Below are 12,779 nucleotides of genomic sequence, written 5' to 3'. Positions count from 1 at the left end.
AGCTAGCTAGTTTGGAAGTAAGGTAGGGGAATTTCGGGGATTAATTTCCTAGAATTGTTTGAAGTAAATTTTCTTGTTATCATTGAATCTTTGCTATATGTTTTGAATTATTAGAATGTTTTTACTTATGCAATTGAGTTACAAATATTGAATCACATGCTTTTATAAAGTTTTTATATTATCATGAATCAGTTATCATGGGTTATGGATTAAAGGAGTTACACTTGGGTTATGAAAAAAAAGAAAAAATCTTTTGTGTAGTTGAGTCTAACCATTGTAGGGACCAAGTTCAGGTGAGCTTGTGTGCACAATAGAATAGGATATCGGCAGTTGATTGGTGATTTGAGCTTGGAGATCAATGGTTTACACAAGACAACTAGAAAATGAGAATATGAAATTGGGAATGTTACAGTGTTAGTTTATGTAATAAGGCATTTGGAATCACAATGATAAAATCCATGGTATGAGACATGCAGATTTGCTTGCCCTATTATATAGATTAACGGGTTGGGTAGAATTTGTTTGTACCTAATAAGTCACGGTCATAAGCTGATTGAGGGACTTCCTTTCGACCCTGGCGCCTACCGCTTCGTCGAGTATTTCGCCTTCCGAAAACAAAAGGAAAGCTGCAAAGGCAGAATCCTCTCGCCGCGATCGCGGCTTTGAAGGCGAAGCGAAGGCCGTAAAAGACACGCCGAAGAAGTCGCCGTTAAATCGCCACGTGGCCTCAGGGTCCCACGCCCCATTTAATAAAGTAATGCCTCTGACTTCGCAACAAACCCACTAGTCGCAAGAAGCATTTAATGCACAAGGGAAGTGACTGAAGTCAGGATTTGGTGATGAGGGTGGTTAGGTGCAGACATTCTCATAAGTAATCTTACGACTTGAGGTCGATCACCAACCACCGACGGCATTAATGCGTTCCCACGGCCAAGGGGGCAGAACCCACGATCAGGGCGGTGACCGAGATTTACCGAGATTTATGGGGGTCACACCACCATGCTTCTCAACCCCAAGCCACCATACTTTACGATCCCAAATGCCGATTTGACTACCCACTTGCCTCGGTCAGGCTCCACCACGCAGGTCTTGTCAGCCTCGATTGTCCCTCCAGGACTCCTCCTATAAATACTAAGCTCAGGACTACATTCAAGGGGTTCAAACACCAAACCAAAAGCCTCCCACGGAGCAAATTATATTTTCCTGTAATGCACTTTCAATACCTTTATTTGCTTTCTTAGGAGTAGTGGTAGATTGTAAGGAAAATTCATTCATCAATATATCATACGACCCTTGATTTTCAAGGCGCCGGAGCACCATCTCTGTTGTCATCTCATTCACCCCATATATCATATGACCGTCGCTCTCTGAGCAACGCGCCGGAGCACCGCCTAAAAGCCGCCACCAACACCACCATTAAACGGCCTTATAGCTCAGGTCGTGAACATGACGGCCGAGATCAGTTCCTCTCTCGACCACAATCGTTTGATCATGAGTCGAACACGAAACAGGCGCATCATTTAAACCATCTTCGACCCAAACCTTATCACCATCTCGACGCATGGTAGACCGTGCTGCACGCACGCGCACAACCACACCGCATCCAAAATAAGGACGTCACGTGTTAACGCACATCCCCTCGGCCCGGAACACCAGGCCGTGAGATTTGCGCAGCCAACAGAATTGAAGTTCATTCATGCATTGCATAATTTACATATTTTTACTCTCACTAATCATATAAGACATAGGACCCCTACTGAGCTTGTAGTGCTCACCACTTATTAAATTTGTTGCAAGTTTTGGATATGAGGTTTAGTTTATGACCTAGAAACAAGAAGAACGAGTTGTAGATATTTTTGGATGTTTTTTGTAGAAAATAAGTTAAGAGAGTGTTTCTTTCCTGTTATTTTGCTTGTAAAATTACAATGAAAATTACTTTGGTTCAAATAAAAGTTTTTGTTCAATTTCCACATGTTTCTTGTTACTCTAATTTTAGTAATGGTTTTTCTTTAACCTCACACTTCCATAAGAAGACGAAAAGAATTTGAGTTATGACACCACCATCGGTCCTTTACGACTCAATTGGTCCCGTCGTGCATTCCTCAACGAGCCCGCGAGGCCAGTAACCCTCGGGATAAAGACACTTCCCCAAGAAATACATGAGTCATAAAGAAAGCACGAAATATCGGCAAGAAAATGCATGAAGAAAGTAAATATATACTAGAGGCAAGAGGACGAAGCCACCAAAGAACAATCAGAAAAACTGAACAGAGAAGGAGTACAAGGCATAGTCCACCCCGCCAAGAAAAAATTCAGGACAACAATGAAGACGTTCGGGAAACGAAGGTTCTTATTTTTACGGCCAAGAGTGGAACCCTCACGAACGTGGATGAAGCAGTACGACCCCCTAATGAGGGCCACATGGCTAATCAAAGGAGGCGAAGCTGGAGAATGAAGGGACGCTTCGGACACTTGAGGATTATCATTATGAAAAAAACACTACTCCGCAATCAAACAAAAGAATTGAAAGGGCATTCGGAGAAGGGTTGATCGTCATTACCCAGCCGAAGGTGCGTGACGGGCCCGAGGCAGCCCTCACAAATAAAGAGTTTCCTTCTTGTCCAAGGACTTTGGGGCTTCAAAAAAGCAAAGAAGAAAAGGGAAAGGAAGGAAAAAATGAGAGGAAAGCTGAAAAAGCTTTCAAGGCACGGGCCAACCTTACCACAATCAACGAAGTCATCAACCAGAAGGACTGCTCAAAGACTTGGGGGCTTTTGTCGATGCCAAATACTAATTAGGTCCACCTAGAAGAGCCCAAAAGACTCATGCCGAAACCGTACTTAAGGAAGTGACTAGACCGAAATGATTGGTAGGCTAGAACTAGCCTTCCCTTAGGCCGCCCAGGCCAAACAAAGTAGAGAAAGGCTGCCCATTTCTAAACAGCAACCATATGATTGTGGGCCAGTACGCTACCCCAGACGTCTCACCCTAGGAGACCTAAGAACGTCAAAAGAAGGGCTAACATCATATCCCACCAACGCGTGTTGTTCCTGAGATGGAAGGGAACACGTGTTAGGCTCCAACCATCCATCCAGTCCTAAGATGCCATGTCATTAAGGACCCAAAAGTCCCACATCAGAAAAGGACGGAGAAGAGGTCACATCTTCCCAATATAAAATAAGGTATTTTCTACCCAAAAGAGGTAACTAAAATCAACCCTCACTACTACAAAAAAGGAAAAAGACGACGGGTATTCACCGTCGTAAATTCCGTTTTAAAATGGTCGTGAAATCGACCGACATCTTTTCCCAAATCAAACCACGACGCTAAATCACCGTCATTGTTAAAACAAACAACGTCATTAACAAATAATAACCGACGCCTGTGTATTGGAAAAAGAGTTAGAGTTAAGTATAATACTTTTCGAATCTTGTTTGAGGAAGAAAGCTCACTTAGGCATCGAGGGTGGTTGGTGGATCGATCACCACCCTTTCAGTGACCATTGCCTAACTCCATTTCAGAGGATTGGAACCATTGTCTACCATGCTTGACCTCCCTAGGTGCAAGAGGAAATCTACGGAAGTGTCCAAAAATCAAGTCTACTCTTGAGGAAGGTTTGATCGGGTTTTGACGCACTCTAATTGCTGGTGTGAAAATCACGCACCAACAAACTTCAAAACTCATATCACAAAATTGTGGAAGAGATTCCTTGATTGGTTACCTCAGGCTCTGTGGCTATCCCTCTGATGTCGATTTTTACTTTGATGACGGTAAACGTACGTGTAAATAAGCTTTTGTTTATGAACAAATATTTTGACTTAAAAATCTCTATATGATGTTTATTTGTGTTAAAACATGATAAATTTATGAGTCACAAGGGCATTTAAAATCCTTATGATAAAACACCTTTGTTATTTCAGTATTTTAGTATAAAATTGGCCTCTTATTTAGGTACGTGACAATTGTTCTTATTATTATCTATGCCCAAGCTAAAGTATTTTGTTGATGCTCTTTTTGGGAGGGTCAATTTAGATAGGGGAGTATTGGATCTTCAGCAGGGGAGAAGGTAAGGAATTTCGAAATTTGGAGAACCTGCAGAAGGCAAGGAGGAAGAAGCAGTCGTCAAGCTTCGGACACCGGTGTGGTGCATGCCGAAAGCTCTCCAATGCTTAAGTCAGCTATATGTGGTAATTTTGGCAAAGTAACAATAAAGGTGAGAAAATAGTTACCCTTTTTACTCTGGAACTATTCCCCATATATAGGGAAGTAAAAATGAGAGTTTTGCACAAAGTTTCGATGTGGGACTATGTGCAAGCCGTTGTGGTGGTGACACGTGTCCCTGGAGATTAGGTTCGGCAGTCGAGAGCTTCGGCAGGTGGCTGCCGCTTCAGAAAAGTGTCTTCCTTGGGCATGTCGGAAGGTGATGACGTTAGTCACTTTCTAGGGATTTTTGTGTGTCCCTTTGGGGTATTTCAACAGGGGAGAAGGCGTGTCTGCCTTGGTTCTAGTCGTCTTGATGTTGGATATGCTCAGTTGATTGTGATGTAAACATGTTTGGTACTTGGATTAAATAGAAGTTGTTATGACTCTTAGGGCCAATTTGGCATTGCTGTGCTGTGAAAAATAATTGTTGTCAGATTTGCTATGAGAAAAAGCAGTTTGGCGTTTAGTAAACTTTTTGTTAAAAGTGTTGTTGGTACTAATTCTCACATCTCACATAATCAGAAAATGATTCCCGCATAATCATTAAACGTAGAGCCTCTTCGAAACTGATTATAGCATAATCAGAAAATGAAAGCACCTCATTAGCTGATTTCCCTTATAGCTTTCTCTCATAGCAATTTTCAACAATAAGTGATTTTCTCATAGTTTATCAAATAGGATGGGCTTCTCAAAATTTAAAAAAAAATCACTTATCACTCCAGATAAGCAATACCAAACAGGCACTTAATAAATATGATTTTAATTACAAAGGTACTACATGTCTACCCATATGAGTTTAAGAGGTGGTGCCTATTCCTATGTGACTTGGGCTAATCACTAGAGAGTACTCGTGAAATTGGATACAAACACATGGCCAATCCACGTACGCATTGACTTTTGAAACACATATATAAAAGGTTATAAGCTTGTGTCTGAAATATGTGTGTTTAGTTGTATAAGATTGCAAGTTCAAAGTAATTCTACTTAGCCATCTTGATTAACTTTGACGCATTGTCACCGTAAGGTTCAAGTCCACAAGCCAACTTTCTTTGTTCACAATATTGTTTTCAAGAACTTGCTCGATAAGGTTTTTATAAAATGGTTTAAAACCCTAAACTTTTGTATTCTTAGAAATGTTTGTTCATTTTGATAATGGTGGACGATTATTAGAAAGATTTTTAAAAATCCTAAATAATCATAAGCCACCAAAAAAAAAAAAGGAGATACCGGCTTTTCCAATTGGTGAAACCGGTGACGAGAGCTAGAAGAGTTCGCACAGCAGAGCCAACCACTATTCCAATCCAAAGGCCCTTCCCCTTTAAGTGTAAGGGAAATCCAAGAATTACACCCATCGAAAGTCCAACTAGGATAAAATGCTCCAAGATTCGCATACGCCCCTATATGATGCCATCCCACTTCCTCTAGCTACTCCTGATGTGCAACACTTACAATATTGGAGATCATAACTTTAAAATATTGTATGTGAAGGTAATATCATGTGACATAACAACATGATGTTACATGTTTACACAAATCTTAGCATGTGTAATCTAGGATTCACCATTTACGGTTTAGGGTTTAGATAGCCTCATACACTTGTTAGCATGTCATGTTGTACTACCATCACACTGAAAAATTTCTCCGCACATATGTGGTCTATTCTAATAATAATATAGTCTATTTTATGGTCTGAAAATGTGGTTTATTTAGCATTATTTGGCATCCAATAGAGAAAGAGAATACAAAAGAGATAATAAATGAACCTGAGAGAACTGCTTGTAAGCTGTCCATAATATTACTGAGGTACAAATCAAAGGTGTCATAACTGCCACATATTCCACGATCTCCTTCTCACTGCTAAAAGCATGTCCCAAAACATATCGACAGCAGAAGAGAGTCGTGCTTACAATATTTACCCCAGTAACTGAAAGAAACATTGCAGCACAAACAGCCACCCGAGCTGCTTGTGGATTGCCGGCTCCTAATTCATTTGACACCCGAATACTGTAATTAATAGTTCACCTTTTAGTTTTATTCAAGTGATTTTAAGACACTTGTCGATTGAGAATGCTACGAACAGTCATCTACAAGACTTTCAGCCAGTTGATCCAATGTGAATTCCCACATGCAGGCCTTAGCTGTAGATCATATTGATGGGGTAACGTTTACTGCAGAAACTCTATATTTAAATCAGTTCCATTCTCTTTGTTTCTTTAAGGTCCACTGGATGATCTTGATATATCTCAAGCTTAAATTCATCCTTCTACAAACGCAGTAAACTAATAAGAAAATAATAAACAACACAGAACAATTGATACCCGGCAACAACAGCTAGTGTACTGGAATGAACCAAAGAACTGAAAGCATCGCACTGTTGTATAACAAATTTCACATCACAAGGATGAATTGGGTCAACTGGCTGTTGTTGCCTTAACCAAGTGGTTAAGGCCTACTTTCTGCAATTGAAGCCTCCATCCCATTTTCTTCACCAGCATATATATATATACACATTAATAAGAGCTGGTTCTCTTGAGTACAAGGATTCAGAAAGGGCACAGGCTTCAGGTCCAGCAAGATAAAACCTTTTCATCCGGTCCACCGAAATTTGCTTGATCTTCTTATGTTTATCATGCTGGACAAATTGGAATGGAGCCAATTGTATGTGTTAAACTTTCATTTTTTTCTTGCCTTCTGATTAATTTGAGCAAAGATGATGTAATTAAGACTGCAAACACTAGAAGATAAAACGGCTCCAAGAAGCTGACTTTAAAAGTTCTTTTTTCCTTTTTAATTCAATTTGCTTCGCTGTCTTCTGATAACCTCTCCACGAAGACCCTCTCCCTTGCCTTCTTTGCCTGCAGTAGACACGTATAGAGATGGTTAGATGTGTGTCCTTTATGTTTGTAAGCCAAATTATCGTCAAAAAGATGTTATGTTATGTTATCACACGGCAAATTTAGACTTATTCAAATACAAATTAATCCACTTATATATACAGTTAACTAATGTGACATGAGAGTGTCTAGTTTAGTTTATTGTTCAAACAAGTAATATAACATGCTAGATTGTCTCATCTCACGTTTAAGTTGTCGATCTCAATGGAGTGTATTAAATTTTGGATTCATTGCCAATCAACTAGAAGCGGATTCACCTTCTTGCTACATATTGGAGGGCAGTTTATTAGGAGAAATGTTTTTTTTAGCTGGTTGATGCAGTGGTATTCTTTTTCCTTGATTGGATTTTCCTTTGTTTGGAGGTTTTTTAAGACAATGTTTTAAAGAGGCCCACACTAGTTGCATCATCCGGATCAGTTTTTATTGGTTTGTATTTTAACAGCAAATTCAATTAAAAATGAGAAAATTTAATGGGTAGGAGAAAGATTGGAGAATTTTAATAGTTCAAGGGGCATTTATTCTATTAGAAAAAACATAGGGGAAATTTAAAATTAGCTACAAGTTCAGGGAATTTCGACAGTTCTCTTAAAATTTCGTCATGTATTGAAAATATAGTTAGCCAAGGAATAATGAAAATAAATTATTGGACTCACAAACCTGTTTTGACCAATTGGTGAAACCAGTGATAAGAGCAAGAAGAGCTGATTGCACAACGGATCCGGCCACAATTCCAATCCAAAGGCCCCTTCCCCTTAAGCGTAGAGGAAATCCGAGCACAACACCCACTGGAAGTCCAACTAGATAAAATGCCCCAAGATTCACATATGCCCCTATACTCTGCCATCCACTTCCTCTAGCTATCCCTGATGCATACCACAAAAACAAAGAAGAATAGGTCTTATATATCCGAAATTAATCTGTTCAATCATCTTCCAAGTTCAAATCTCATAGACGATAGTTACTGAATAAATTAAAAAAGTAAGACGTTGCTCGAATGCAATCGATGTAGCATTGCTCACACTCCCATATATGATGAGATGAATAATAATTAACCTGAAAGAACTGCTTGTAAGCTGTCCATAAAAACTGAGAGGCAAATGAGAGGTGCCATGACTGCAATATAATCCACGACCGGCTTCTCACTACTAAAAACATGCCCCAAAACATGGCGGCAGAAGAAGAGAGTTGTGCTCACAATAATTGCCTCGGTGACAGAAAGAAACATGGCAGCCCAAACAGCCACTCGAGCTGCTTGTGGATTATTAGCTCCTAATTCATTTGACACCCGAATGCTGTAAAACAGTTGGATGTTTTAGTTTACTTGAATCAATTGGGCCCATTTTGTAACGTTTTTCGAATTTGTTTTGTAATTTTGTTTTCTTGTTCTTCAATCAGAATGGAGTGAGAAATTAAAATGTTGAGAGTATACCTCGCAGCAGCTCCGAATCCGTATGATACGGTGAAGTGCAATGTAGAGATTGCAATGCTATAAAATCACAAGTTTTTTCGCATCAGCTGAGAAATAATGCAATTTCTTCTTCCTCTTGTCAAAATAAAAGGTGGTCAAGTCTGAGTTTGAAGTATGTACCATATGGAAAGTACTGAAGTCTCCAGCTTTTGATTTGGTAGAAGGCCGGACAGCAAAATAATCAGCTCACATGACCACCATTTAAGACTATATATTTTTGTCAAAAGCAACACAAAATAAGATATGTAAGTACTTGGAATTGGGAATATATAGCAAGCATAAACACAAATAAAGATTTGTCAAAAGCAACTGTAATGTTACAAACTGTTACACTCTTGGCCTACCGAGTGCTATGTCAAAACACAAACGGTTAATTTGAAGGTTAGACTGACTGAGGGGCCAATGAGGTAATGGACACAACAAACTAGTAATTCACCAAAAAAAGTAATTGAAAATCGAACGGAAAGAAAATGAGGAGAACTTACCAAACCATTACAGCCGAAGGGACAGCTAAGCGAAAGAACTGTCGAATGTGGAGAAGAGACTCCATAGAAAATGTAATACGGGTCTTCTCAAACGCTGAAGAAACCAAGGCATAGAACAACAGCAATATCACATACAACCAAGTGGACATGCTAAAGGCAATGGCTGCACCTTTGCTTCCCAAGCCCAGCTTATATACAAAACCCCAAGTTGCAAGTATATGGAAAAGTAGAATGGCAAAGGAGGACAGGAGCATTGGAAAAATTGAACTCTGAGACTGCAAGTAGCGAGTTAACGGTTTGAGAATTGCACCACCAAATAGTGCTGGGATCAGCCAAACAGAGTATTTGCGTGCTGCAAGGGATATTTGGGGGTCTTGGCCTACTAAGGGTAACAATTTGTCAAAGAAAATCCAGAGGACACATATGGGGGGGCAAAGCAAGAGAAGAGAGAGCATTGCAGTGCAAGTGTAAGTTCCAAGTTTGTGATATTGTCCTGCTCCAAATGCTTGCCCACATAGTGTTTCCAATCCACCAGCCATTCCCGACTGATCCACAAATACAAATGAATTCATCAGTACTTAATTGGTAGATATGTCCATGGATGTGTAAGGAAGAGGACGACGAAGAAAAAACCGATTCTAGTAACACCCAAATTTTCACTGAACATACACTCGACACATTTCAACATACCAATTTTACGCCGAATCTGACTTAGAAGGATAAATTTTAAATAAGGAAACCGTACAGATAGGGGCATGTTTTGAATTGTGTTTACAAAAAACACTGCTGCTTATAATTAGACACTTTCATTGAAAGAGATTTCGTTAAGTTCATGAAAAGATTTATTAAAATTCAAAGCGTGGGAAGCTTTTCTGGAAAGAACGCTCAAAAACCCAAAAACACTTTTAACTTTTAACTTTTTTTTTTTTTTTTTAATGACTGTCAAAAACGTTTTTTTTTATTTGAAAGCACTTGTACTCATCCTCATTTGAAAGTGATAATGGATGGACCAGAATCATTTATGGAAATAAGCACATCTCTTGTGCTTCTTCATAAAATCACTTAAAACTACTAAAAGTGATTTATATGGAGAAATGATTCTCTATAGAAAGTGATTATTGACCTACAAAAAATCGCTACCAAACGAGCCATGTTGGCTATAATGGCGATCAAAAGATAAAGACGATAAGACTGAATGTGGTTGGCGATGTGTCCACTATCAAGTGTACCCCAACAACATCCATCCTGATTTCCCCCCATAAAATCATAATAATCTAATAACCTAAATCATAATGTATCTAAAAAATGTTTGAAAAAGAGACCACTTGAACGGCTCATTAAATAAAACTGTCAGCAGATACTGATAAGGCAACCGCTTGTATATTTTATATGGCCAACTTGATAAGTAACGCCAATAATTGACCCCTTATTCAAGGCAACATACTGCAATATATCATATTTTAGTGCCAAGAAAGAGGAAAATTAATTTCATGCAAGAAAGAAAAAAAAAATCCAAAAAAAAAAAAAGTGAATGTGGGATTGGAGAAGAAGAAGAAAGATGACTTACAAGCAGGCTAAAACCAGTGACATTGGTGAGAGAAATGGCAATGGCAACACTAGAGAGAGAGAGCTGATCAAGATGCCCAACCATTATCATGCAAACAAACTGCAGAAGATACTGCAACACTGAGACTGCCACCATTGGAGCAGCTATAAAGCCTTCCTTCCTCAGCTCTCTCCCAAATGTTCCCCATGTCACCTCCCATGTCTTCTCGTCTTCAACCGTCTCCGCAATTTCCTTATCCATTTCCTTCTTCTGCATGGCGATGGTGTTCCTCTGCCTAAATTATATGTCTATCAGTTATATATGAATATATATTTATATATATCAACATAAAAAGAAAACAAGCATGAACGAATGGGCGGGTTATATTCCCTAAGTTGGCTCTCAGAATATACATAGAGTTATATGATGCTCGCCGTCTCTACCGGCCCATAGAGACCAAATTGTCCTATGCATAGGTTTAATTTAAATGATTAATGAGTGACATTTATTTTATTTTTTTACTTTGTGACAAACATCCAGTCAAAAGCAATTCAGATGTAGATTTTTTAATTGATTATATATAGATTTCATGTACAGATGTATATTCTTTGATGGCTTAATTACAAAACGTTTATGTTTTGAATTTCTGGTTAGCTTTTTGGTCAAAAATTAAATAGCGACGGGTTACGTTGATTGTAATCCTGACCCCTAGTTGCCATTGTCTTGTTAATATTTACATATTGGACAGAAAAGTAGTCGTTGCAAAATAACAGTTCACACTTCAGCTTTGGATGATGGGGTAATAACTTTTCACTGCAGCTGAAACTCTTTTCAATGAAGTTGATATCTGAAGCTTCAATACTACCTTCCTCAAATGTTGTAACTTCAAAAATAATGTCAAGTTATAATTTTTCTAACAAAAACATATTATTTTCAGCCAACAAAGTCTAGCCCCAGTGTTAAAGGGACTTTACTTGCAAATCAGTGGTCTCAGTTGAACTCCCATGACACCTGATATTGTGTGTGTGTGTGTGAAAAACTACCAACTCCCTTGTAGTTTAGACTATTACTTGCTTAATGCATCACTCAGCCTGTGCAAAATTCAGGAAAAAAACCAGTCCCTCTAACTGCTTCCACTGTAATAAAGTATGCATGCCTTCATTTCGCTTTATTAAAGTTTTCTGTTGTGATTGTTGTTGAAACTAAAAATTCGGCCAAAGACATTTATCATTTATTCCAAATATATAAATAATAATAAAAAGTAAATGATAAATGCAAGCCAACAGGGGTTCCTAAAATTTTGGGATATTTATTATTTTCTAAATTCATGAGATAATAGGCCTAAAAGGAAGGCTAAATCTGTTAAGCATGGATTTGAAATTCAAAAGCATTATTTGATCAAGAGAGTCTTATCTAGTTGGCCTATAAAAAGGCAACATCAGAAAAAAGGAAGGAAAAAGGACAGACGGCATATCAAAAAAGGCCGCAGGAGAAATTGGGACAGTGTAGAGAAGAGAGAAAAATTTCTACAGGTATTCTGTCATTTTTTATTTTCCTTTTCTTAGGCACAGCAGGCCACAAATTCGTGGATGTAAAAATCCATGGGTGAATAACGCGAAATTGTTTGGATGTAAAAATACATGAGTGAGTAACACGAAATCATTTGGATGTAAAAATCCGTATAGGTGAGAAACCCAGAACCTCTGTAGATGAAAAAATCTGGAAAATGGAATGCAAATAAAAAATGGGTTATACCTCCGCCTTTGGTGAGTCTGACCAGCTTTCTCCGTATCTGTCAAGAAAACAAAAGCACAGTAATTCCCTCTTCGTGCCTGCGCTGCTCTGAAATAAAAAAAGAAAAAGAAAAGCCGCTGGCATACAGAATAAGGAAAAAAAAAACTATCAGAACAAAGGAAAAACGCACAGCCCTTTGGGTTTGGTTTTGTGTTGGGTTCGCATACAAACAGGACCAAGAAAGCCAAAACAAAAGGGATTCCACAGAAAGGAAAGAAGTCCTGAAAGGGGAAGCCACGCTACGGACTTTGGAATTGTGTTTTTTTCTTTTTTAAACAGTAGACAAAAGCGTGTGTGGCTAGTGTGTGATTAAAAAGATATATATGGAAAAGTTGCTGAATGAAGAAAAGAGGAAGACAACCATGCGGGCTTTGGCTTGGTCTGTGCAG

The 12,779-nt window shown here is 38.7% G+C and overlaps 1 protein-coding gene across 3 annotated transcripts; it reads right to left on the bottom strand.

The window, feature by feature from the left end:
• Positions 1–6,518: 6,518 nt before the first annotated feature.
• Positions 6,519–12,779, bottom strand: LOC103328689 (protein DETOXIFICATION 8). Of its 3 annotated transcripts, XM_089049623.1 has the most exons (9): positions 12,521–12,779; positions 12,352–12,388; positions 10,618–10,891; positions 9,051–9,595; positions 8,686–8,772; positions 8,527–8,583; positions 8,151–8,389; positions 7,755–7,960; positions 6,519–7,058 (listed from the first exon to the last, which is right to left on the bottom strand). In XM_089049623.1, the coding sequence occupies exons 3-9, from the start codon at positions 10,870–10,872 to the stop codon at positions 6,996–6,998; spliced, it is 1,452 nt and encodes a 483-aa protein (XP_088905749.1). In that variant the 5' UTR covers positions 10,873–10,891; positions 12,352–12,388; positions 12,521–12,779; the 3' UTR covers positions 6,519–6,995. The 3 variants fall into 3 exon arrangements, with proteins under 3 accessions (XP_088905749.1, XP_008229318.2, XP_088905748.1); XM_008231096.2 differs by having other exon boundaries at positions 10,618–10,887; positions 12,352–12,779; XM_089049622.1 differs by having other exon boundaries at positions 12,352–12,778.

Source organism: Prunus mume, linkage group LG4 (assembly GCF_029339155.1).
Source record: "Prunus mume cultivar Tortuosa linkage group LG4, ASM2933915v1, whole genome shotgun sequence".
In the NCBI taxonomy this organism is placed as follows: domain Eukaryota; kingdom Viridiplantae; phylum Streptophyta; class Magnoliopsida; order Rosales; family Rosaceae; genus Prunus; species Prunus mume.
This window is presented reverse-complemented; position numbering and strand designations above follow the sequence as displayed.

Bases quoted from the DNA above. Each gene is read 5' to 3' on its own strand.
- LOC103328689 (XM_008231096.2), bottom strand. From the start codon at position 12,474: ATGCCAGCGGCTTTTCTTTTTCTTTTTTTATTTCAGAGCAGCGCAGGC. The intron at 9,596-10,617 runs GTAAGTCATCTT...TTTGTGGATCAG, and splicing joins TCACTGGTTTTAGCCTGCTT to TCGGGAATGGCTGGTGGATT. The intron at 8,584-8,685 runs GTACATACTTCA...GTGATTTTATAG, and splicing joins ACTTCAGTACTTTCCATATG to CATTGCAATCTCTACATTGC.